The sequence below is a fragment of the Sapajus apella genome, unplaced genomic scaffold, assembly GCF_009761245.1.
Source record: "Sapajus apella isolate SASKATOON/1434 unplaced genomic scaffold, GSC_monkey_1.0 scaffold169, whole genome shotgun sequence".
Classification (NCBI taxonomy): Eukaryota; Metazoa; Chordata; class Mammalia; order Primates; family Cebidae; genus Sapajus; species Sapajus apella.
In genome coordinates, this window is record NW_022437109.1 from 1295273 (window position 1) to 1321680 (window position 26408).

The following is a 26408-nucleotide window of genomic DNA, read 5'->3' on the forward strand; positions in this document are numbered from 1 at the left end:
TACTTGGCAGGCTGAGGCAGGAGAATCTCTTGAACCTAGGAGATGGAGGTTGCAGTGAGCCGAGATCGCGCCATAGCACTCCAGCTTGGGCGACACAGTAAAACCCCGTCTAAAAAAAAAAAGAAAAATCAAAAGTCAGAAAACGATCAGAAATTAGGTAACGGCACATGCAGTTACTTAACCTTCCCCCTTCTGTCTGATTTTTCCCTGCCTGAGACAGGGCGCTGAGCCTTCCTGCGTCTGAGGTTCCCAGTATGCATTGCGCTGCTCTTGGCGGGAAAGGCGACCTCGACCAGGGGTCGAAAAGCCACTGTCGCGCCCTACGGGTGACCGTTGAAGGAAAGCGCATGCGCATTGGGCAGAGCGCGTGCGGCTTCGTGCAGCTCTTCTGCTCTCCGGCGTCCGTTCCTCAGACGTAATGTAATATTTATTAGTGTGTATGTATGTGTGTTTGTGAGCGTATTTTACTTTGTAATCTCTTTTTCTGTCACCTTCCCCCTACTTTTAAGTTTCTTGAGGTCTTAGTGGTAAAAACATTTGCGGGAAAAATGTATACCAACTTGTCACCTGAGGTTCTTGAGATGAGGTTAAGACGGGCAGCGAATCCAGGCTTTCTCAGAATAACTTTAAACGTTTAAAGTAAATAGTTTCTTCTATGACGTTTGCCTCTTCAGTCAACTCTTCCGGCTGAATTCTCTGATTAAGAAAAGTGAAATGGGGGCCAGGCACGGTGGTTCACGCCTGTAATCCCTGCAAGTTGGGAGGCTGAGGCAGGAGGCTCATTTGAGACCAGCCTGACCAACATGGCGAAACCCCGTCTCTACTAAAATAGAAAAAAATTAGCCGGAATTTGAGGCAGGAGAATCGCTTGAACCCCGGAGGTGGGGCTGCAGTGAGCTGAGAACGCGCCACTGCACTCCAGCCTGGTGACCAAGCAAGACTCCGTCCCCCCCAAAAAAAAGAAAAATTAAAAGAAATAGGCCGAGCGTGGTGGCTCACGCCTGTAATCCCAACACTTTGGGAGGCCGAGGCGGGTGGATCACGAGGTCGAGCGATCGAGACCATCCTGGTCAACATGGTGAAACCCCCGTCTCTACTAAAAATACAAAAATTAGCTGGGCATGGTGGCGCAAGCCTGTGATCCCAGCTACTCGGGAGGCTGAGGCAGGAGAATTGCTTGAACCCGGAAAGCAGAGGTTGCAGTGAGCCGAGATTGCGCCATTGCACTCCAGCCTGGGCAACAAGAGCGAAACTCTCTCTCAAAAAAAAAAAAAAAAGAAAGAAAGAAAGAAAGAAGAAAAAGAAATAAAGCTAAAAAAATGTTAGCGTGTTTGCCAGGGGCAGTTTTTCATTACCGAATGCCTACCTGTGCAATGTTATCCGTGTTTGAATATGTATAATGAATAAAAATAGGAAGATTGTGCCTTAAAAAGTTCTCTTAAAGAGTTTCTTAATAACCCATTCAGTTGAGACTTGTTAGTCAAATGGCTTCAAATAGGGACCCTACTCAAAAGAGTTCTACTGCAATATCAGCCTCTACATTTTTGAAGATTCTGTTTTAATTAAAGAAATTCAAATTTGTTCACTTAAATTCTTTTGAATTTTATATGTGGTAAAGTGGAATGTTAGAGGAAAAAAAAATGAGCTCTAAGTTAAAGCTTGTATTTGTGTCACAAGGTTGAATTAAAGAAAATACTTTATCAGAAGAAGATGGCCACTGCCCAGTTGCAAAGGACTTCCATGGTATGATTTCTTGTATTTTGGTAGATCTTAGTTTAGCTGATTTTATTGTTTCTTGAAGTCTCAGCTACTTTGTTGTTATATTTGGAAGTTAGGGCTCAACTATTTGAGGGTTTTATAATACCAGGAAACTGCATGTTTTAAGAAATGAAGATATTTGCTAAAGTATTTTGAATCAATTGAGAATTATATTAGATGTTTGCTGCATTGTATTAAATTGCTCATTCACATTTAATTTACATTAGGTATTAGTGAATACTGCTTTCTTGCTTTGATGAATTATTGTTCATAGCAGTCCACCTCCAGAACATGAATGTTCAATATGTAAGCAGAATAAAAATAAATCAATAAGAAAATGAGGCCAGGCACAGTGGCTCATGCCTGCAATCCTAGCTATGAGGGTGGCTAAGGCAGGAGAGTCACTTGAACCCAGTAAGGGAGGTTGCAGTGAGCCAAGATTGCACCACTGCACTCCAGCCTGGGAAACAGAATGAGACTCCATCTCAAAAAGAAAAGAAAATGAATGTAACCCAGAGACAAATATGAATTTGTCATCTTTGTATAGGATTTTGCATTACACTTAACCTCTGTTAAGCCTACTTGGTGACCAAAGAGAAAAATCAATGTTATCTAACCATGTGTTATGTATTTATAGACAGTTAATCTGCAAGGGGATTCTTAAGATTTTTAGGTACTTTTTGGGCTGAGGCCCAGGTGAGAGAATCACTTGAGCCCAAGAGTTTGAGATTAGCCTGGGTAGCATAGTGAGACCTCATCTCTCAAAAAAAAAAAAAAAAAAAAAAAAAAATTAGCCAGGCATGGTAGTGCATGCCTGTAGTCTCAGCAGGAGAATCATTTGGATCCTCCTCATTTTAGAGTTTGTGTGAGGTTATATGAAATGCCATATATGAAATGTCTAGAATAGGCAAATCTATAGGGACAGAAAGACTAGTGGCTGGGACATGGGATGGGATAAGGGACAGGGAGTCATTGCTAATTGGTATGGATTTCCTTTCTAGGGAGAAGAAAATGTTATAAAATTGATGGTGGTGATTGTTGCACACACACAGCTCTGTGAATAAACTAAAAACACTTTACATGCATGTTCCAAAAAGGTGTTTTAAAAATACCAGCCACGATTAACATTTGTTTTATTCATCCTCAAAAGACTCGTCTTTGATATATTCAAATATAATCTGAATAATTATATAATTATTCTATACTTTTTCTTTTTTTTTTTTTGAGACGGAGTTTCGCTGTTGTTACCCAGGCTGGAGTGCAATGGCACGATCTCGGCTCACCGCAACCTCCGCCTCCTGGGTTCAGGCAATTCTCCTGCCTCAGCCTCCTGAGTAGCTGGGATTACAGGCACGCTCAACCATGCCCAGCTCATTTTTTGTATTTTTAGTAGAGACGGGGTTTCACCATGTTGACCAGGATGGTCTCTATCTCTTGACCTCGTGATCCACCCGCCTCGGCCTCCCAAAGTGCTGGGATTACAGGCATGAGCCACCGCGCCCGGCCTATACTTTTTTTTTTGGAGACCAAGTCTCGTTCTGTCACCCAGGCTGGAGTGCAGTGGCATGATCAGCTCACTGTAACCTCTGCCTCCCAAGTTCAAGCAATTCTCTGCCTCAGCCTCCCGAGTAGCTGGGATTACAGGCACGTGCCACCACACCCAACAGCTTTTGTATTTTTAGCAGAGATGGGGTTTCACCACGTTGGCCAGGCTAGTCTTGAACTCCTGACCTCATGATCCACCCACCTCGGCCTCCCAAAGTGCCGAGATTACGGGTGTGAGCCACTGCACCCGGCCTATACTTTTTTAATGAAATGCTTTGTGCCTATCAACTGGCATCCAATCGAGGTTGAAGGGACCTGTGGTCATGACACTGCACTCCAGGTTGAGCGATAGAGTGAGACCCTGTCTCAATTTTTTTAAAAATTTAAAAAATTTTTAAAGATTTGTAGGTACTTTTTGCATGTGTCTGTTAGGGTGTTTCCCTAGAAACACCCTCACATTTTACACACCACTCTGACTTTTGGGGGGTTACTAGCCAATATAGGGAGGAATTCTTGGGGAGAGTACTATGCTTATGCAAAATTGGATCTATGTTAAGCCCAGGGAAACTTTATTTTTAATAAATTTAAATAAAGTGTTTTATTTTCCCTTGAATTTTAGAGTGCACTGGTATTTCCCAATAAGATATCAACTGAACATCAGTCTTTGGTGTTAGTGAAGAGGCTCCTAGCAGTTTCAGTATCCTGTATCACATATTTGAGAGGAATATTTCCAGAATGTGCTTATGGAACAAGATATCTAGATGGTAATATAATATTTATTTTAAAACTTTCTTTTAAAATTATGTTTTTTGGCTTGCTCTAAAACTATAATTTTGACTTAGAAATTTTATTTTTAATAGCAGCTTTATTAATACAATTTACATACCTGACAGTTCACTTGTTTAAAGTGTACATTTCAATGATTTTTAGTATATTCACCGAGTTGTACAACCATTACCACAGTCAATTTTACAATGAAACTCCATACCCATTAAGCCACTATGCACTTCCCCTCGGCCTTCCCAGTTCTAGGCAATCACCAATCTACTTTCCATCTATACGGATTTACTTATTCTGGACATTGCACATAAATAATATAAAATGTGGTCCTGGCCGGGTGCAGTGGCTCATGTCTGTAATCCCAGCACTTTGGGAGGCTGAGGGAGGCAGATCACTTGAGGTCAGGAATTGGAGACCATCCTGGCCCACGTGGTAAAACCCTATCTCTACCAAAAATACAAAAATTAGCTGAGTGTGGCGGCACATGCCTGTACTCCCAGCTACTCGGGAGGCTGAGGCAGGAGAATCGCTTGAACCCAGGAGGCAGAGGTTGCAGTGAGCTGAGATTGTGCCACTGTACTCCAGCCTGGCGACAGAGTGAGACTCTGTCTCAAAAAAAAAAAAAAAAAAAAAAAAAATATGGTCCTTTGTGACGGGCTTTCACTTAGCATAATGTTTTCAAGGATATTGTAGCATGGATAAGCACTTCATCCCTTTTTGTTGCTGAATAATGTTCTATTGTATGGCTGTAGCACATTGTATTTATCCCTTCATCAGTTGATGAACATTTGGGTTCTTTTTTTGGCTACTATGAATAATGCCACATTGATACACAAGTTTTTGTTTGGACACCTTAATCGTTTTTAAATATATATATTCAATACTTTTAAAAGCACTTAATCACAAAATTTTTCCTCAGTTTCTCAAGTATGATTTTACCTGAAATTATGCTTGTAATGATGAAAGAGATAGAAAACATTCTGTTATTTATAACTTTGTACAGTAGTAGTGTATTTAAAAAATGGATTGTACTATTTTTAGAAAGTAAAAATAATACAGCCAGGGGCAGGAGTGGAAGCTCATGTCTGTAATCCTAGCACTTTGGGAGGCTGAGGTGGGAGGATCACTTGAGGCCAGGAGTTTAAGACCAGCCTGGTCAACAAGGGAGACTCCATCTCCATTTTTTAAATTAAAATAATAATAATAATACAGCCAGTTTATACTACAATAATAACTTATTTCTCAGTACATTATACATGCAAAATATTGTACACCAGTTATGTGCTGGGCAATATGGTAAGCACTATGTTATGTATGATATCTTGTTAATTCATGTAACAGTCCTACAAATCTCTCCTTTTCAAACAAGAAACCTGAGGATATGAGATGCTGTCAGTCTTTTCCACTTTGTTACATGTTTCTTCTTTGCAGGCCTCTTTGTTTTTGATAGCCAGTTAACTTTTTGGCCTTTACAAGTATTTTACTGGGGTAAGATTCTAAGTATGTTATTGGGATAAGATTCTAAGATTTCTGTATAACAATGGCATAAAAGCAACATATCTAATTTTATGGATTCTATAATTTTTTTCATGAAATACTTTTGTACCCATCAACTTTCATCCTAATTATGATGGAATTTTATAATACATATTAAAAGACTACTTTCATATAACCTTTCTTCCTTTAATTACATTAATAATATTAATCATCTGGGTGTTCATTTTTGCTATTAATAATTTACCTGTGCTGGGCATGGTGGCTCATGCCTGTAATCCCAGCACTTTGGAAGGTCGAGGCAGGCAGATCACCTGAGGTCAGGAGTTCGAGACCAGTCTGGCCAACATGAGGAAACCCTGTCTACCAAAAAATACAAAAATTAGCCAGTCATGGTGGCATGCGCCTGTAGTGCCAGCTACTCAGGAGGCTGAGGTGGGAGAATGGCTTGAACCCAGGAGGCAGAGGTTCCAGTGAGTCAAGATCATGCCACTGCACTCCATCCTGGGTGACAGAGTGAGACCCTGTCTCAAAATTATAATAACTATAATAATAATTTACCTGTAATACACATTTAAAATTTCTAGTTGTTTGCTGTTCTTAAGTAACTCTATATTTTATTATTTTTGTGTTTAGATCTTTGTGTCAAAATACTGAGAGAAGATAAAAATTGCCCAGGATCTACACAGTTAGTGAAATGGCAAGTAAAACAATACCTAAAGAGGGAAAATTATTTTTTTCTCATATTATTTTTTTATACCTTGGATACTTTCTGGTGTTTAAGCAAATTTTAGTGAATCATCCTTTAATGCCAGATAGCATTTTTGTAGGTCATTAAATTTTCCATTGAAGTTTTCCTATCCTGGAAGTCTGGGTATTTGGTAAAATAAATTTTAAAAATAAATGTTGGCCAGGCATGGTGGCTCATGCCTATAATCCCAGCACTTTGGGAGGCCGAGGAATGTCAAGAGTTCAAGACCAGCCTGACCAACATGGTGAAACCCTGTCTCTGTCACTCCAGCCTGGGTGACAGAGTGAGACTTCTTCTCAAAAAAAAAAAATTAAATTAAAAAAAATAAAAAATTAATATTTCTTTATTTTATGCTCCATGCAAGCACATTTCATTTATTTTACTATTGTTCTCCACAAATAGCTATCAGATATTTTGTATTTTCTCTTCCATCCCTATCATGATTTTACATTTCTGCCACATTGTTTTTTATGTTTTGTCTTGTTTTAAGCTAGTTAATAAGAAGGGAGCTTTAATAAGATATTTTTGTATTATTTAGTAATGAGATAACATGGAAATGTATGAAAATAGCTATTTTCTGCAAATACATTCAGTCTAAAATGAATCCTTGATTTTTTTAGGATGCTAGGATGTTATGATGCTTTACAGAAAAAATATGTAAGTCTTGCAATCCCTTTGTCCTTTTTTTCTATAGTTTATGATCTACAAATCCAACTGGAATTATGTAGTAAAACATTTATTTAAACTAACTTAAGTGTAGGTGGTCTGAGTTAGTGAAAAGCCTAAACATTTGAGTATTTTAAAGACTAATCATTAACTCATTTAAAGCTAATGGAATTAATGCTAAACAAATTTTTCCAAGCTAGTTTTGTTTTTTTAACATTTATTTATATTAATAACACATGTTAACTTATAAAAAATTAATGAATTAAAGTCTTTTCATATAGTTTATTTATTAGTTTCACATGCCTTCTACAAGTTTGTTGATACTAATAATTTAATAAATTATTTCCTTATTAGGGCTCAAAAATAAATTTCCACATAATCTAGGTTAAACTGTCACAAATTCTAAGTCAGCAAAATTAAGAAGGTTTTAAGATAGATTATAAGCCTTTTTGCATACTTAGCATAATTTAGTATCAACATGTATAATGAAGTCCAGCACTAGGCTAATTGTGAAGAAGATGAATTTTTATTCATGGTCCTTAACCTTCACCTTTAAGGCATGGTAAATATCTAGTTCCTGTTATGTGCTAGGCATCCATTCTAGGTAGGAACTGGGTAAGCTAACAGTGATCAACAAAACAAAGAGGGTCCCTTCTATAGTAGTAAAACAATAAAACAAGTAAGTCATATACTTTCCAATAATGTTAAATGCCATTAACATTTTTAGCAAAAGTATGTGATAAATGGAGAGGTGGGGTAACTTTAGATGGGAAGGTCATAGGAGCTTCCCTGAGGAAGTGACATTTAAGAGACCTGAATGAGAAGAAACCAGCCAGGCATTGATTTTGGGAAAGAATATTCCTGGCAGAGCAGCAAATGCAAAGAATTGGAAGGAAGTTTAGAGAGTTCCAGGAACAGAAAGAAGGCCAATATGACTGGAGTGCAATTGTGCAGTGGGGGAAAATAACATGAGCTGAGCCTAGGCAGATAAGTAGGGCCAGAGCAGTCACTGGATTTTATTTTAGGTGCAAAGAAAAGCCATTCAAAGCTTATAAGCAGAAATGTAATATTTGATTTACCTTTAAAAATTGTTTTAGGCCAGACACAGTGGCTCACACCTGTAATCCCAGCACCTTGGGAGGCCAAGGTGGGTGGATCACCTGAGGTCAGGAGTTTGAGACCAGCCTGGCCAATATGGTGAAACCTCGTCTCTACTAAATGTACAAAAATGAGCCAGGCGTGGTTGCACCTATAATCCCAGCTACTCAGAAGGCCAAGGCAGGAGAATCGCTTGAACCCAGGAGGCAGAGGTTGCAGAAAGCCAAGATCGTGCCACTGAGCTACAGCCTGAGTGACAGGGAGATATTCTGTCTTTAAAAAAAAAATTGTTTTAAATCACTTTGCCCATGATTTAGAGAATATGCTGTAGAGGGAGAATAAGATCGGGAATAAGGAGAATAGATCATAGGTCATGACTTTTTTTTATTTTTTTGAGACAGCGTCTCATACTGTCGCCCAGGCTGCAGTGCAATGCTACAATCTCGGCTCACTGCAACCTCCGCCTCCCGGGTTCACACAATTCTCCCGCCTCAGCCTCCTGAGTAGCTGGGATTACAGGCGCGCACCACCACACCCAGCTAATTTTTTGTATTTTTAGTTGAGACGGGATTTCACCATGTTGGCCAGACTGGTCTCAAACTCCTGACCTCGTGATCCGCCCGCCTCAGCCTCCCAAAGTGCCGGGATTACAGGCACAAGCCGCAGCGCCTGGCTGACCCTAGGCCATTACTGTACTACTGGTGAGAAATAATGGCTGCTTAGACCAGGATAGCAGAGAGAGGAGATTCAGGATAGATTTGGCAGTAGAACTGGTTGGATTTGTTGATGGACTGGCTGTGTAATATAAGGAAAAGATCAAAATCAAAGATGACTCTTAGATTTTTGGCAGATCGCTTGATTAAATTATTTTCTATGATTTTCTTTTCCTATGGTCTCCAAAACTTCCTCCCTTTATTAAATTCGTAGGGCCCTGAACTCTCTGGTTTTTCTTTTTTTTTTAATCCATTATCATTGTTTTCAATATAACACATATATTGTGTTATTTCACAATATATATTTTTCTTGTAACTGGAAGTAACGAACTTTTTGCTAAAGTCAATGAAATAAAGTGCTGACATGCATTTCAACCATCAGTGATTTTAATAGCAATAGATATTTTGGGGACTAGGAAAGCATACCTAAGATACTTACTGCCTTATAGGCATTGATCTTATGAAGTCAAGATCTTCAATGATTATTTGTTATTAGGAATACATGTTGAAATAGGACAAAGAATTCTTATGATTCATCATGAAAAAATATAGACTACAAGTAAGATTTTTGTTCTTTGTTGTATTTCAGCTAAGGATGGTTGTTCTAGCTGTAAGTATTTTTTAATTGTGTGTTCTTTTTTTAATAACAGTCAAATTTGGCCTTGCTTAATTAAATGACACTAAAACTACCAATTGATTATATCACATTATTCAAATAACTGATGTATTTAATGGAACAAAAAAGTAATATTTTGGGGGGTCATTTTTATTTGTTTGTTTTGCTGAGTTCATACAATGTTTAGTCTAAACATCCAATTTAGTTATTCAATACTTAGCCTTAGATAACTCAATTGTAAATTGTTTTTAAATAGGTATACACAAACCCAGAAGATCCTCAGGTAAGTGTACTTGAGTTACTAAAGAAACATAATGCCTCTGACATCTAAAAATAACATAAAACTATAATATAAGAGTATCTTATGCTTTCATTGTGCTTTAATAAATGTACTTTCATATATATTTTCACATTTGAGCTTCATAAAACAAGGCAGGACTTCTATTGTTACCTTTAAACAGATTAACATGACAGAGATTATGTGGCTGATCTTAGGCCACAAAGCTTACAAACTGTTATAAATAACTTAAATCTCCTGACATCTAATTTTTATTTTTTTAAGAGATGGGGTTTCACCATGTTGGCCAGGCTGGTCTTGAACTCCTGACCTCAGGTGATCCACCCGCCTTGGCCTCCCAAAGTGCTGGATTACAGGTATGAACCATCATGCCCAGCCTTTTTACTGTATTTTAGAATTATTTATTTACTGTATTTTTATACTGTATTTTAGAATTATGAAAGGGCTTGAGTTTTAGGAAAGTAAGGAAGTCATCCTTAAACTTAGAGTATTCATCCCAATCCAGTGATAGCCACCTATTCATTTTACAATTAAAGGAGAGAGAAGGCAGAAAGTGAAAAGGAAAACCAGAAGATAAGAAACAGGGGGAAAGATCTATTGAGTGCTTACTCTATGTTAGGCTCTGTTCTTTGGGGCTTTATGTACATTATCTCATTTATTCATCCCAACCTTCAACAGGTAATCATTATTAGCATCTCCACTTTACAGATTAGGAAATCTAGGTAGAAGGGGTTTCTTGCCTAAGGTTACAGTGGCAGAACCAGGTTTTGAACCTAGGAAGGCCCATTCACAATTTGGATGTTTACCCATTAATGCTATAGCTATAAAATATAATATTTCATTCAGTCAAAGAGAGATAGATTTAAACTGATGTTAAAAAAAATAAAGATGTTTAAAAACATCACTATGGGCTGGGTGCAGTGGCTCACGCCTGTAATCCTAGCACTTTGGGAGGCTGAGGCAGGTGGATCATTTGAGGTTGGAAGTGCAAGATCAGCCTGACCAATGTGGAGAAACCCCATCTCTAGTTAAAAATAAAATAAAATAAATTAGCCGGGCCTGGTGGCACATGCCTCTATTTCCAGCTACTCAGGAGGCTGAGGCAGGAGAATCACTTGAACCCAGGAGTTGGAGGTTGTGGTGAGCCGAGATCAAACTATTGTACTCCAGCCTGGGCAACAAGAGCAAAACTTCATCTTAAAAAAAAAATCACTGTGTAAGCAATGAAATATAAAGAAAGCAAATTCAAGCTTCAGGAGAGCTGAGAATTTGTCTTTTCTTTGATACTCACACCTGCAGTTAATGCTTAATATGTGTTCATGCTGACAAAGCAGATCATTTGGGTAAAGGCTGTGAATTGATAGATTGTTCAGAAAACTGATTGATTGTTTAGAAAATGTTCATTTATTTTCATATGTTTTATAATTGTGCCTTTTTTCTATCAGTAAATCAGCAACCTTGTTGATAACTAATACCATTTATTGAATGTTTACCGTATGTCAGATACTTTATTAAGTACCCTGTATAAATTATCCCATTTGTGAATATTTATTCACAACTACCAATGAGATATGTACTGTCTTCAATCCCTTCTTAAGCTGGGGAAAGTAAAACTTAAAAGGCTTAAGTGGCTTGCCTGTGGTTATAGTATAGCAAAGATCTAAGCCCTGTGCTAGCCACTCTGCTGAGGTATGTTGCCTCCCTTATCTGCCTGCTAAGGAGCTCCTTCCCTGTGGTATAAATAACATACACTACAATGAGTTGGGAAGTAAATATCTCTCCAAGCCTGAAGCCCCAAATCCCAAACCATGAGAACTGACTATGAGGAATCAAAAGCTTCAATGGACCAATAGGGATTAGTATGGCAGAAAAAGTATTGACTAAATACTGAGTCATACAAAAACAGAATATAGCTATTTAGCAGCCAGTACTGAATATCAGAAGCATAACTTCAATATTTTCTATTTAAGACAATTTCAGAATGTTACCAATTCAAATTCAAATACACCAATAATGGACCACTCATGGACTTCGTAAGGTATTATTCTATAGTTTTCTTTTTGTATTGTAGATTATCACTTATTCATATTATGCTATATAGCTAAACTTCAGTATTCATTCTGAAACTGTGGGGACATCCCCAACTAACCATTAAGATGTGGCTGCGCAAAATGGAGTGGTGGCTTGGAATAGCTTCAAGACAGGATTCTGTGGCTTATCATATGCAATTTTAATTGCAGAAAGAGAACTTAGGTGATTGGAAATATAATCTTAAAACATAATTTGCATCCTTTAAATACTTTATATAAAATGCACTTTAAGTAAAATTAAGTTATTGATTTCTTGTAATGATATTAATCAATATTAAAATTGTGTAATAGTGACATTAAAACCCGTGGTAACTTTCAGGTTAACTTAATGCTATAATAGAAATAATCTCAAATAGTTAAAATGTACAGTTGTGATATTAGAAGCCACAGGTTTTATAAAATAAATTAATTATGTGATTCTTTTCTAGTAAAAACCAAAGCAGCGGATCTAGCATGTCATCTACTGACACCAAGAAAGCAAGCATTCTCCTCATTCGCAAGATTTATATCCTAATGCAAAATCTGGGGCCTTTACCTAATGATGTTTGTTTGACCATGAAACTTTTTTACTACGATGGAGGTACTATTTGCAATACATCCTGTTTCAGTTGGTACCTATGTTTTATTATTACTGGAACAATTGGTTTCCATTCCAAATATTTTTAGCACCTAAATTTTTTTTTTTTTTTTTTTTTTTTTGGAGATGGAGTCTTGCTCTGTTAGCAGGCTGGAATGCGGTGGTGCAATCTCAGCTCACTGCAGCCTCCACCTCCCAAGTTCAAGCGATTCTCCTGCCTCAGCCTCCTGAGTAGCTGGGACTACAGGCATGCACCACCACACCCAGATAATTTTTGTATTTTTAGTGCAGACAGGGTTTCACCATGTTGGCCAGGATGATTTCAGTCTTCTGACCTCGTGATCCACCTGCCTCAGCCTCCCAAAGTGCTGAGATTACAAGCGTGAGCCACTGTGCTCGGCCTAAAGTTTTTGAAATTATAAAATTTACATTTAATATCACTATTCAAAAAAGAAAGATTTGCAAAAATAAGCTCTTTGTTTGCTTGTATTTTTGAGACAGAATAGCGTTCTGTTGCTCAGGCTGGAGTGCAGTGGCACGATCTCAGCTCACTGCAACCTCCCCCTCCTGGTTTCAAGTGATTCTCCTGCCTCACCTTCCCCAGTAGCTGGGATTACAGGTGTGCACCACCATGCCTGGCTATTTCATATTTTTAGTAGAGATGGGGTTTCACTATTTTGGCCAGGCTGGTCTCAAACTCCTGACCTCAAGAGATCCACCCAGCTTGGTCTCCCAAAGTGTTGGGATTATAGGCATGAGCCACCTCAACCAGCCAAAAATAAGCTTTAAAATAGATGCTTCTCTAGTGATAAGAACATATCCATGTGAAGTATAACCTCACTCAGTTAAAGAAACTTAACAGTGAGTTAACAGTTTTCACTTATGAGATTGATAAAACTTGTTAACCCATTTTTGACAAAGATGTGGGGAAACAGGAACTATTTTGTGTGTGTGAGACAGAGTCTTGCTCTGTCTGCCAGTCTGGAGTGCAGTGGCACAATCTCAGCTCACTGCAACCTCTACCTCCTGGGCTCAAGCGATTCTTGTGCCTCAGCCTCCTGAGCAGCTGGGACTACAGGCGCTTGCAATCATGTCCGGTTAATTTTTGTATTTTTAGTAGAGACGGGGTTTCACCGTGTTGGCCAGTCTAGTCTCGAACTCCTTGACCTTAAGTGATCTACCTGCCTCAGCTTCCCAAAGTCCTGGGATAACAGGCGTGAGCCACCGCACCTGGCCAAGCAGGCACTTTTATATTCTTGAGGGATTGTATACAGGTTCAACATTTTTAGAGGACAATTTGGCAATATCAAAATTTTAAAGGCACATTCTATAGTGAGAAAAATATATTGAGAACATAATTGGGCAAATATGCAAGGTTATATAAGGATTTTGATAGCATTGGCTAAAATATTAACCAACTGGAAACAACTTGAGTGTTCTTCATTGAGGACCAGATAAATTTTGGTCCCTTTGCATAATAGAATACTACACAAACTGTTAAAAAGAAGGTGCTGAGGCCGGGCGCGGTGGCTCAAGCCTGTAATCCCAGCACTTTGGGAGGCCGAGGCGGGTGCATCACGAGGTCAAGAGATCGAGACCATCTTGGTCAACACGGTGAAACCCCGTCTCTACTAAAACTACAAAAAATTAGCTGGGCATGGTGGCGCGTGCCTGTAGTCCCAGCTACTCAGGAGGCTGAGGCAGGAGAATTGCTTGAACCCAGGAGGCGGAGGTTGCGGTGAGCCGAGATCGCACCATTGCACTCCAGCCTGGGTAACAAGAGCGAAACTCCGTCTCAAAAAAAAAAAAAAAAGAAGGTGCTGATAAATTACATCATCCAACATATTAAGTTAAAACCAGCTAGATATAGAACAGTATGATCTCATTTGTGTTTTTAAGGAATTGTATATATATATATATATATATATATATATATATATATTTCCTAAAACCTATGTAAATATGAAATATCTTTTATTATAGGAATGTCTTCTAGAAGAACATAAAGCAACAAAATAACAACTAACATTTATTATTTACTATGTGCCAATTCTGTTCTCAACATTTTGCACTTTATTTAATTCCCACAATGACCCTATGAAGTAGGTACTATTATTTTCCCCATTTGACAGATGAGAAAATTAAATCAGGGTTGATAAATAATTTAAATAATTTACTCAAGGTCACAGACGGTCAAGTGAAAAAACAAAGCTTATCTTTAGGGAATAAAATGGGGACTTTGACATAGTAAGAGAGTGATTCTTATGTTTTAGCTTATGCCCTTCTGTTTTTTTTTTGAGATGGAGTTTCACTCTTGTTACCCAGACTAGAGTGCAATGGCATGATCTTGGCTCACCACAACTTCTGACTTTCGGGTTCAAACTGGGATTACAGGCATGTGCTACCACACCCGGCTAATTTTTTGTATTAGTATAGGCAGGGTTTCTCCATGTTGGTCAGGCTTGTCTCAAAAACCTGACCTCAGGTGATCCACCCGCCTCGGCCTCCCAAAGTGCTGGGATTACAGACGTGAGCCACCACGCCTGGCCTATGCTCTTCTATACTATTTGAAATATCTGCAATCACATGTGTTTTTACAATAATAATAATATTTTCTTTAATTTCACGAACAGCCCAGTTTACACTTACTTTTTTGCAGTTACACCCCCAGATTATCAGCCTCCTGGTTTTAAGGATGGTGATTGTGAAGGAGTTATATTTGAAGGGGAGCCTATGTATTTAAATGTGGGAGAAGTCTCAACACCTTTTCACACCTTCAAAGTAAAAGTGACCACCGAGAGAGAAAGAATGGAAAATGTTGATTCAAGTATACTGTCACCAAAACAAATAAAAACACCATTTCCAAAAATCCTGAGAGACAAAGATGTAGAAGATGAGCAGGAGCATTATGCAAATGTAAGTGTATTTAAAGAGTTACAAAGAACAATAATAACAAATGTTTGACTCAATTCTGAAGATTTTCATAGCTCCCATTAACATTTGTGTAAATTCTATATTATAATCATAAACTCAAGGTTGGAAGGGACCTTAAGTCTAGGCCTATAGTTTTAAAACTTTTTACTTAGTCCAAACAACATGATACTAGAACTGAAAAGCACAACTATTCTGGTTGAAGCATGGATGGTCCTGGAGGCCCTGCCACTCTCTACATCCCCTACCTTCATAGTGGACTCTGAGGAAACCCCTAGGACTCTAGGGCATAATTTCAAAAACATTGCACTAGTCCAACGCCCAACTAATGATGGAATCTTTTCTACGACATCCCTACTAAGTGTTCAGCTAGCCTGTGCTTGAATTTCTCCAGAGCCTGGAAAGTCACTGTTCTGAAGCAGCCTGGAGGGGCCCGGAAGTCAGGAAAAGTGTCTTATTCAATTTTGTAATCATCCTGTGCCTAGCACTTGGATTTGTAATCAGTGCATCCTAAGTATTAATTGAGTGAATGGATGAATAGAAGTATAAAAGAGTTTTTTGGTTGCCTCACTTCCAGCAAATGTGTAAGTCACAATTGCTTTAATCTTTCAAGCATTAACATTATGTCCTTTAATCTCACTTCTCTTGTTTTCTGTCTCAATTTATTCTAAATTATGAATACAGTACTTATATAAAGAGATTTACTATTCTGATTAGGCTCCATGACCATATTTTTACACATGGAAAATTCAATAAATTTTCAACCAATTCAGTCAAAGAAGAAAACTTTTTTCTAAGACCTAAATCTCAGTCTTGCTTTATAAAAAATGTGGCTGGGGTGTTTGTAACAATCTTTAAAATATTTAAATCTATTTCACATGTATCACAAAGGGAACAATGATTATAATGTAAACATTAAAACTGTTGCTATTTCTACCATAGCATGACTGAGCTTACACTTCAATAGCTCTCGGAAGACAGGTGGGGCATATTTAGAGCGTATGCAAACATTTGTATGGAAATTCCAGAGCTATATAGAAGTGGTAGTTTGTTGTGTGAACATGTCTAATTCAGTGCACTCAAAGAGTAGTAAGATCTTAGAATCATCATACACTTTAGAGAAAGTTGTGTGTGTGTGTGTATATATATGTGTATATATATGTGTGTATATATAGATATACATATATATATATATATATATTTTTTTTTTTTCTTGTTGCCCAGGCTGTAGTGCAATGACACCATCTCAGCTCACAACAACCTCCGCCTCCTGGGTTCAAGCAATTCTCCTGTCTCAGCCTCCTGAGTAGCTGGGATTACAGGCGTGCACCACCACACCTGACTAATTTTATATTTTTAGTAGAGACAGAGTTTCTCCATGTTGGTCAGGCTGGTATTGAACTCCCGTCCTCAGGTGATCTGCCTGCCTCAGCCTCCCAAAGTCTTGGGATTACAGGTGTGAGCCACCTCGCCCAGCCAAAAGTTGTATGTTTTTATCATTCGTCCCTAAAACAACCCTGCAAAGTGAAGAAAAATAGTATTTATTTGGGTTAATAAGTTGCGTTTTGATACTAATTCTAGGACCACTTTTTTTGTTGTTGTTGTTAGGACCACTTTTATTTCTAGCAAGCGTAAGGCATTGTAGGTTTTTTGGTTTGTTTGTTTGTTTTGTTTTTTGAGACAGAGTCTTGCTCTATTACCCAGGCTGGGATGCACTGGCACAATCTCAGCTCACCACAACCTCCACCTCCTGGGTTCAAGGTATTCTGCTGCCTCAGCCTCCTGAGTAGCTGGGATTACAAACTACTCAGGAGGCTGAGGTATAGCATACTCATGGTATGCCACCATGCCTGGCTAATTTTTGTATCTTTAGTAGAGACAGGGTTTCACCATGTTAGCCAGACTGGTCTCCAACTCCTTCAAGTGATCTGCCTGACTCAGCCTCCCAAAGTGCTGGTATTACAGATGTGAGCCACTGCACTGGGCCTGGGTTTTTTTGTTTGTTTTTGAGGCAGAATCTTGTCTATAGGCTGGAGTGCAGAGGGATGATCAAGGCTACTGCAGCCTCAAACTTCTAGGCTGAAGTGATCCTCTCACCTCAGCCTCCCAAATATCTGGGACCACAGACACATGCCACTACAGCCGGGTAATTTAAAAAAAAAAAAATTGTGGCGATAAGGTCTCATCATGTTGCCCTGGCTAATCTGGAACTACTAGGCTTGAGCAATCCTCCCTCCATGGCCTCCCAAAGAGCTGGGAATACAAGCGTGAGCCACCATGCCTGGCCAGTAGTTTTATATCGTATTTAGCCTTCACATAAAACAAATTCGTTCATGAATGCTTTCTGCTCAGTTGTTTTTATTTCTTCTTGAAATGTGCCCATTTTTTTCTTCATAATTATGTAGGATGATTTGGACACTGAAACTAAAATGGAAGACCAGGAAAAAGTCCCTGGATCATCTGAACTTGGAGGTAAGAAGTTAATGAAAATGTAGATTAACTCACTTCCAATTCAATTTTATATCTGCTTAACTTTTTTTTTTTTTTTTTTTTTTTTTTTACAGAACCAAGTTTAGTTTGTGAGGAAGATGAAATTATGAGGTCTAAAGAAAGTTCAGATCTTTCCATTTCTCATTCTCAGGTACAAACTTGATAGTTCCATCTCACTTTTGTTTTGTTCAAAAGGCAGTTCCTTATATGCTATTTTTTTATTTTTTAGATTTTGTTATTCCAGGTCTTTTAGAATAAAATTCAACATTTAGAATGCTTATTATTAACTAAACTGGCAATTATATGTTGATGAATTTTGAGTATATTACTGGTAGATTTGCTTAGTAATAAACCTAAATACTCTTGGTAGAATCTGAAAATTACTGGATAGAATCTTAGGCAGTTATTTATTCCACCCTGCTTCGTATTTACAAATGGAATATATAATACCTTTTTGTTGCCTTGAGCATAACATGTTTTTTTTGTTTGTTTTTTTTTTTTTAAAGATGAGGTTTTACCATGATGGCCAGGCTGGTCTTGAGCTCCTGACCTCAGGTGATCCACCCACCTCAGCCTCCCATAGTGCTAGGATTAGGCATGAGCCAATGCGCCCAGCCAGTAACATGTTTTATTTTGTTTTTCAAATACAGTAAAATCCTGAAATAATAGATTTAGGTAATATGAACTTGGAAATAATCTGATTAATGATTGATTGTCTACTTTCCTCTGTCCAGCCTATTTCTCAAATGAGTAGACTAAACTTCTTGTCTTCTGGAAGGGTAACGCCTGGTGATCATTTGGGACTTTCTCAGTTCAGTGATTGGCCAATTGTGTAAAGTGTCAGTTTCACTATCTTTTGTGCTTTTCGTGACAGTATGAACCAACTCAAAATTATTGGTTTTAACTTAACAAGACCCTAAATTTTATGTGATTAAATTTTTGGACCCCATTTATTGTTTTATGAAAAGGTTTTATTATATTAAGTTATATTTTGTGTAATTATTTTCTTTTTTAGGTTGAGCAGTTAGTCAATAAAACATCTGAACTTGATATGTCTGAGGGCAGAACAAGAAGTGGAAAAGTCTTTCAGAATAAAATGGTAAATATCTCTTTAGGCTTGTTTTCCATTCTAACCTTGTAATTCTCCTCCATATGTGAGTTTATTTTAGTATTTCATTTATTAGGCCAATATTTACTAAGTACCTATTATGTATCAGGTACTTTACTAGGTGCTTGGGATATAACCTGAATAACATATATTTCTTGGTCTTAGCTAAAATTCAGTAACTAGAAATAAACAAGCAATGATATAGGGCCACTAAAGAAGTCTGAATAGACTACATAGGCAGGCACAAAGAAAGGAATGGTTAATTCACTGAAGGTATATTAAAGGAAGGGACCCAGAAAAGGCTTTGGGAAGAAGTGATACTATCATCCAGACTCCCAGAGAAATTTCCTGGAATGCCAGAATATTCCCATGCTCGATCTCTTTTTTTTCTTTTTAAAGTAAATTTCATTTAAGTTCCAAGATACATGTGCAGGATGTGCAGGTTTGTTACATAGATAAATGTGTGCCATAGTGGTTTGCCACACCTATCAACCCACCACCCAGGTAGTAAGCCCCACACATATTAGCTATTTATCCTAATGCTCTCCCTACCCCCGCCCTCCTGACCCAGTGTGTATTGTTCTCCTCTTTGTGTCCATGTGTTCCCATTGTTCAGCTTCCACTTATAAGCAAGAACATGTGGTGTTTGGTTTTCTATTCCTGTGTTAGTTTGCTGAGGATAATGACTTCCAGCTCCATCCATGTCCCTTCAAAGGACATGATCTCATTCCTTTTTATGGCTGCATATTTTCTTTATCCAGTCTATCATTGATGGGCATGTGTGTTGATTCTATGTCTTTGCTATTGTGAATAGTGCTGCAATGAAAATATGCATGCATGTATCTTTTTTTTTTTTTTTTTTTTGAGACAGAGTTTTGCTCTTGTTGCCCAGGCTGGAGTGCAATGGAACAATCTCCCCTCACTGCAACTTTTGCCTCCTGGATTCAAGTGATTCTCCTGTCTCAGCCTCCTGAGTAGTTGGGATTACAGGTGGCCACTACTACACCCAGCTAATTTTTGATATTTTTAGTAGAGTCAGGGTTTCATCATGTTGGCCAGGCTGGTCTCAAACTCCTGACTTCAGGTGATCCACCCGCCTTGGCCTCCCAAAGTGCTGGGATTACAGGCGTGAGCCACCATGCCCGGCCAGCATGCATGTATCTTTATAATAGAATGATTTATATTCCTTTGGGTATATACCTAGTAATGGGATTGCTGGGTCAAATGGTATCTTTGGTTCTAGGTCTTTGAGGAATCACCACACTGTTTTTCACAATGGTTAAACTAATTTGCATTCCCGCCAACAGTGTAAAAGTGTTCCTATTTCTCCACAGCCTCACCAGTATCTGTGGTGTCTCATTGTGGCTTTGATTTGCATTTTTCTGATAATCAGTGATGCTGAGCATTTTTCATGTTTATTGGCCACATAAATGTTTTCGTGTTTATTGGCCACACTTCTTTTGAGAAGTGTCTGTTCATGTCCTTTGCCCACTTTTTAATGGAGTTGTTTGTTTTTTCTTGTAAATGTTTTAAGTTCCTTGTAGATTCTAGATATTAGACTTTTGTCAGATGGATAGATTGCAAAAATGTTCTGTAGGTTGTCTGTTCACTCTGAAAAATATGGACTGCTTCACGAATTTGCATGTCATCCTTATGCAGGGTCCATGCTAATCTTCTCTATATCATTCTAATTTTAGTATATTTGTTGCCAAAGTGAGCACCATGCTCGATGTTATAAATTGAGTATCTTGTTAATAAGATATTACAAATTAATCTTTTGCATATCTATATTGTTCTAATATTTGCTGCCAAAGTAAGCACCATGCTCGATCTTATAAACTGAGTATCTTGCTAATAAGATATTACTAATTAATCTTTTGCATATATCTTGTATAAAATGAATCTCATGTTCTTAAGGGAAAAAAATCACTGCTTTATTTTAGCTTTTGGTATGAATTATACTAAATCAAAATTCATATTTGATTTTAGACTTTAAGTTACTCTCAAAGGTTCATCAGGGGTGAAGAAAAAGCATTCTGTAAAATAAATAAAATATCCAAAGTTTAGGAAAGAAATAGCTCACTCTGTTAGTGGTGTGCTAGAACATTTCTTTCCAACTCTTCACTCAGAGATATCATGTTGGTAGCTTAAATTGGACATATTGGTAGTATTCACAGCACGGAAATCAGCAAATGCCTCAGGGGTTGTTTCTGTCATAGAGCTGGCTATTAAACATTTATCAGAACACTACTCATTATAGTGCCATTTTTAGGTGTCTTCCCCTACCCCTGTTCTCAATGGGAAGTTAGAACTGGCAGAAGGCAGCATTCAAATGAGTATGCTCATGAAAGCAAGAGATAAAGGAATGTCAAGATTTACTACTTATAGAAGCAAAATATTCATCCTAGCCAATTTCTGTTTGGATGAATAACCTTTACTAGGATATAGGGATAGAGACCAGAATTTAAAAATTATTAAGCAAGATTTCCTCGTAATGTAACATTAAAATGCTTTGAGGACATAAATTTATTTCTGAAACTGCACACATTTTTGGACATGAACTCTGAGCCAGTGTACTCCTGATTTTGAGAATTATTACTGAATTGTGGTTAGAAAAGGGCAAGCAATGAAAATATTCACTATTATATATACTAAGGAATTATCATTGGAAAGAAAATTTCAAACATCAGAAAAGAAGTATGTCCTTTTAGAGAATAGTTATATGACACCTAATCATTTGTAATTTCCAATATTCATTTTAATAACTGTATATACAGCATTATTCACAGTAGCCAAAAAATGGGAAAAACCTAAATATACATCAACAGATGAATGGATTAATAATGTGGTGTATTCATACAATTGAATATCGGCCATAAAAAAGAATGGAGTGCCAATACATGCTACAACTTGGATGAACCTTGGAAACATGCTAATTAAAGGAAGTTACTCACAAAAATTCACATATTACATTATTTCATTCATTTGAAAGTCAGAACTGGGAAAGTTATTGAGACAGTCTGAAGGCTCATGGGAGGATGTCAGAATAAGAGAGTGATGGGTAAGGGAAATGGGGTTTCTTTTTAGGGTGATGAAAGTGATCTAAAATTGATTTTGGTGACGGTTATACAGCTCTGCGAATGTACTGAAAATCATTGAATTGTATACTTATAAATGGGTGAATCATATAGTATCTGAATTATGTCTCAATAAAGCTGTTTTTTAAAAAAATTGTATATCCAGCTGGGCACTGTGGCTCACTCCTATAATCCCAGCACTTTGGTAGGCTGAGGCAGGAGGATCACTTGAAACCAGAAGTTTCAGGCTGCAGTGAGCCATGATTGTGCCACTGCATTCCAGCCTGGGTGACAGAGGGAGATCCTGTCTCTAAAAAGTAAATAAATAAATAAATATTGCATATTGCTCCATAAGATTGAAAAATCCAAGTATTGGCTGTTCTTTGAGAAATAACCAATTAGTAATTATTCTATCTTTGTGGAGGCAAATGGAAATCCACCAGTAAAATCTTCCAAAGAAAATCGGAAGAGAAGTCAACATGAATCTGGGAGAATAGTAAGTCTTATGATAATGTATAGTTTGAATACAATGGCAAGTATCAGAATATCATTACTATAAATTAAATTCAAAATGATGAATTTTATATCCCTCGATTTACCAGAGAGCTCTGATATTCAAATTTTGTTTAAATATATTTTGTTCTAAAAATCGAGGTGATTTTGAAATAAGATGCACTATGTTGGTTTACTAGTTTTTTCCATGTAAACATCTCCTGTCTCATTCCATGAATGATTTAAAGTAATTGGAGAAACTGTAATATAAATTAAAAATCAGTGTCGGGAAAAATATAAGTAGAACAAGAAAGTGACAGAACAAGAATATTAAGCCCATTTTATTTCCATACAACTGAAATTGGGCCACAAATTTGATCTCAGCTTTCTAGAGACCAAAACTAAAGTAGAAGGAGGATAAGTTACTAAATCCATGTGTTCTCTAAAAATATATGGTCTCCTTCTAGTACCTCTAGAGAAAGAAAATTTTTCCTGACCTAAACCGTATAGTTGTTTCATATTTAGAACCTTATTTTACCAAATCAAATAATGTATTTGCCATTTCTGAGTTAATTATTCATATTTTTCTAACTAGATATTTTAGTATTATTAGTAGGTTAAAATTAGACAACTGAAAACTTAAGACTATTTTTAAAAATCAAATGTTAGGCCCGGCGCGGTGGCTCAAGCCTGTAATCCCAGCACTTTGGGAGGCGAGGCAGGTGGATCACGAGGTCAAGAGATCGAGAATCCTGGTCAACATGGTGAAACCCTGTCTCTACTAAAAATACAAAAAATTAGCTGGGCATGGTGGCGCGTGCCTGTAATCCCAGCTACTCGGGAGGCTGAGGCAGGAGAATTGCCTGAACCCAGGAGGCGGAGGTTGCAGTGAGCCGAGATCGCGCCATTGCACTCCAGCCTGGGTAACATGAGTGAAACTCCGTCTCAAAAAAAAAAAAAAAATCAAATGTTAACGTCCCAAGAGTACAAAAGCAAGACATAAATTAAATCTTACATGATTTCAAGTTAGAATATTTTTCTATTTGTAGTTCATTTAAAAAATTTTTTTCCCTTCTTATTCCTCTGAAATATTTGGCTATTTTTTTTTCTTTTTCTAATATTTGGCTATTTTGAGGACATAATGTTAAATTATCCTCTCACTACTACAGCAATCCTATTGAAGATCATACATTTTGCAAGTATATACTTCAAAAGCCATTGGAAGATGTTAATAATAAATTTTACTCTACTTTTTTTTTTTTTTTTTTTGAGACGGAGTTTCACTCTTGTCGCCCAGGCTGGAGGGCTGGAGTGTAGTGGCGCGATCTCGGCTCATGGCAACCTTGACCTCCCGAGTTGAGGTTGCCATGAGATTCTCCTGCCTCAGCCTCCCGAATAGCTGGGATTACAGGCATGCTCCACCACACCTGATTAATTTTTTGTATTTTTTTTAGTAGAGACTAGGTCTCTTCATGTTAGTCAGGCTGGTCTTGAACTCCCAACCTCAGGTGATCCACCTGCCTCGGCCTCCCAAAGTACTGGGATTACAGGCGTAAGCCACTGTGCCCTGCCAATTTTACCCTACTTTTAGGAAACCCAGATATCCTATCATAGTAGGAAGTAGTTATGCTAGGTATGCTAGGCATAATTTTTTCAAAAAAGGAAAGAAATCTCAGATACGTGAAAAAATCTAAAAGACATTTAAACAGGAAAGTATCTATTCTTAATAATTGTTTTCTTTTGACAGGTCCTCCATCACTTTGATTCTAGTCAAGAGTCAGTACCAAAAAGGAGGAAGTTTAGTGAACCAAAGGAGCATATGTAAAAATTGGTTTTCTTCTGCATGTTCGCAAAGTTCTTCTCAACATTTAAACCGAAGGATACTGTATTATGTTTCCCTAACTCTGAAAATGTATATGTAGTTTAAAGCAGTTTGTACACTAAAATTAAGTTCTTGACTATCATATTGTGGTCCTTAATCTTGAGATAAATCCAACAGAACTTTTGAATAAAAGCAAAAGTACAAATGTCATAATTGATTCTGTAATAAGTAAAATTTAAAAATTGATTTTGTTAATTATCTACTTAATATTTTCTTTAAATATATACTGACTGTTAAGGCCCTCTAATCATTTTTCTAAACAAGTAATGTTTACTTTGGTATTAAAATTTGGTATGGATTCACTTTTTACTTGTGTTAAAATTATACCATTTAACTGACTCTTTTGTCATTGTGTTATTAAAACTATGTTCTTCAATATTTTGATATAATGTATTAACATTATAATATATAATGTACAATTTAAAATTGGTTCTTTACCTTTTTTAAACCTTTTTTAACAGGACAAAAAGATGACTGATTTTTAAAGTATGGCATTTTTTGTAGCATAAATACTGTTTAGTATGTAGGTCCTTTCATCGCTTCTAATTTTTATTTAATTAGCAGGAAATATGACTCCATTAATTTGAAAGGCTGGTAGGAGGATGGGAGGATAGGGAATACTAATTTTTAGATGATTTCTGTAGCTATTACTTTGCAAGAAGAGTTGAGCACACTTTCTAGAATTTTTGAGTGGTAATATGAAAAATGCTGTGCTTTTTTTTTTTAATTGCATTTTAGGTTTTGGGGTACATGTGAAGAACATGCAAGATTGTTGCATAGGTACACATGTGGCATTGTGATTTGCTGCCTTCCTCCCCTTCACCTATATCTGGCATTTCTCCCCCTGCTATCTCTCCCCAACTCCCCATCCCCGCTGCCCCTCCCCTATTTCCCTCCAACAGACCCCAGTGTGTGATGCTCCCCTCCCTGTGTCCATGTGTTCTCATTGTTCAACACCCGCTTATGAGTGAGAACATGTGATGTTTGATTTTCTGCTCTTGTGTCAGTTTGCTGAGAATGATGGTTTCCAGGTTCATCCATGTCCCTACAAAGGACACGAACTAATCGTTTTTGATGGCTGCATAATATTGCATGCTGTATATGTGCCACATTTTCCCTGTCCAGTCTATCATTGATGGTCATTTGGGTTGGTTCCAGGTCTTTGCTATTGTAAACGGTGCTGCAATGAACATTCGTGTGCATGTGTCCTTATAGTAGAACGATTTATAATCCTTTGGATATATACCCAGTAATGGGAGAAAAATGCTGTGCTTTTCATGAGAAGCCTGGTAGCTAGTTCCAGACTTACCTGCTTTCTTTGCTTTAGAAAAGGAAGACTTAAAAGCTGGTCTGTTTGGGCGGGGCAAGGTGGCTCACGCTTGTAATCTCAGTACTTTGGGAGGCCGAGGTGGGCGGATCACGAGGTCAAGAGATCGAGACCATCCTGGCCAACATGGTGAAACCTCATCTCTATAAAACATACAAAAATTATCTGGGCGGGTGGCGCGCGCCTGTAGTCTAGCTACTCGGGAGGCTGAGGTAGGAGAATCGCTTGAACCCGGGAGGTGGAGTTTGCAGTGAACCGAGATCGCGTCACTGCACTCCAGCCTGGCAACAGAGGAAGACTCCGTCTCAAAAAAAAAAAAAAAAAAAATTTGATCTGTTTGTCTCTTGTAGTTTCAGCAGCCATATTCCAAAAACTTACACTTTGTCAGTAATAAGCCTTATAGGGAATGCTGGTAGGTATGCGATGGTAGAAACGTATTCATCCTGTTTAAGGTAAACCATATAAACGTCCATACACTGACCCAGATCATGTTTTTCTGGAACAGTCAAGAATAAATTGACTGTCAGAAACAACCAATGTAAAAATATTTATTTATTTTTAGCTGTATTGCTTGGATCCCAACACATCTCACTTAATTGTCCCAGTATACGGTACTACAGCAGCACACCTGCTATACTGAAACTGACCCACAGAAACCTTTCGAGATTGGCAGCCCTTGTTAGCTCACTCAGCGCTTTGATTGGCCAGTTTAGTG

The 26408-nt window shown here is 37.7% G+C and overlaps 1 protein-coding gene and 1 non-coding gene across 4 annotated transcripts; one reads left to right on the forward strand and one right to left on the reverse strand.

Annotated features, from left to right (window-relative positions):
- The first annotated feature begins 51 nt into the window (after positions 1–51).
- HORMAD1 (HORMA domain containing 1) lies at positions 52–24788 on the forward strand. 3 transcript variants are annotated; one of them, XM_032267492.1, is made up of 15 exons: positions 52–420; positions 1678–1743; positions 3923–4067; positions 6214–6277; positions 6949–6985; positions 9395–9415; positions 9678–9704; positions 11690–11757; positions 12238–12389; positions 15046–15302; positions 17723–17789; positions 17882–17958; positions 18823–18906; positions 22417–22488; positions 24232–24788. In XM_032267492.1, exons 2-15 carry the CDS (start codon positions 1711–1713, stop codon positions 24307–24309), a joined length of 1182 nt encoding a protein of 393 aa, XP_032123383.1. In that variant the 5' UTR covers positions 52–420; positions 1678–1710; the 3' UTR covers positions 24310–24788. The 3 variants fall into 3 exon arrangements, with proteins under 3 accessions (XP_032123383.1, XP_032123384.1, XP_032123385.1); XM_032267493.1 differs by having other exon boundaries at positions 52–415; XM_032267494.1 differs by lacking the exon at positions 22417–22488.
- Positions 20530–20636, reverse strand: LOC116542555. Its single transcript, XR_004265261.1, has one exon. It is a non-coding gene; the product is annotated as a U6 spliceosomal RNA (small nuclear RNA).
- Positions 24789–26408: the final 1620 nt, after the last annotated feature.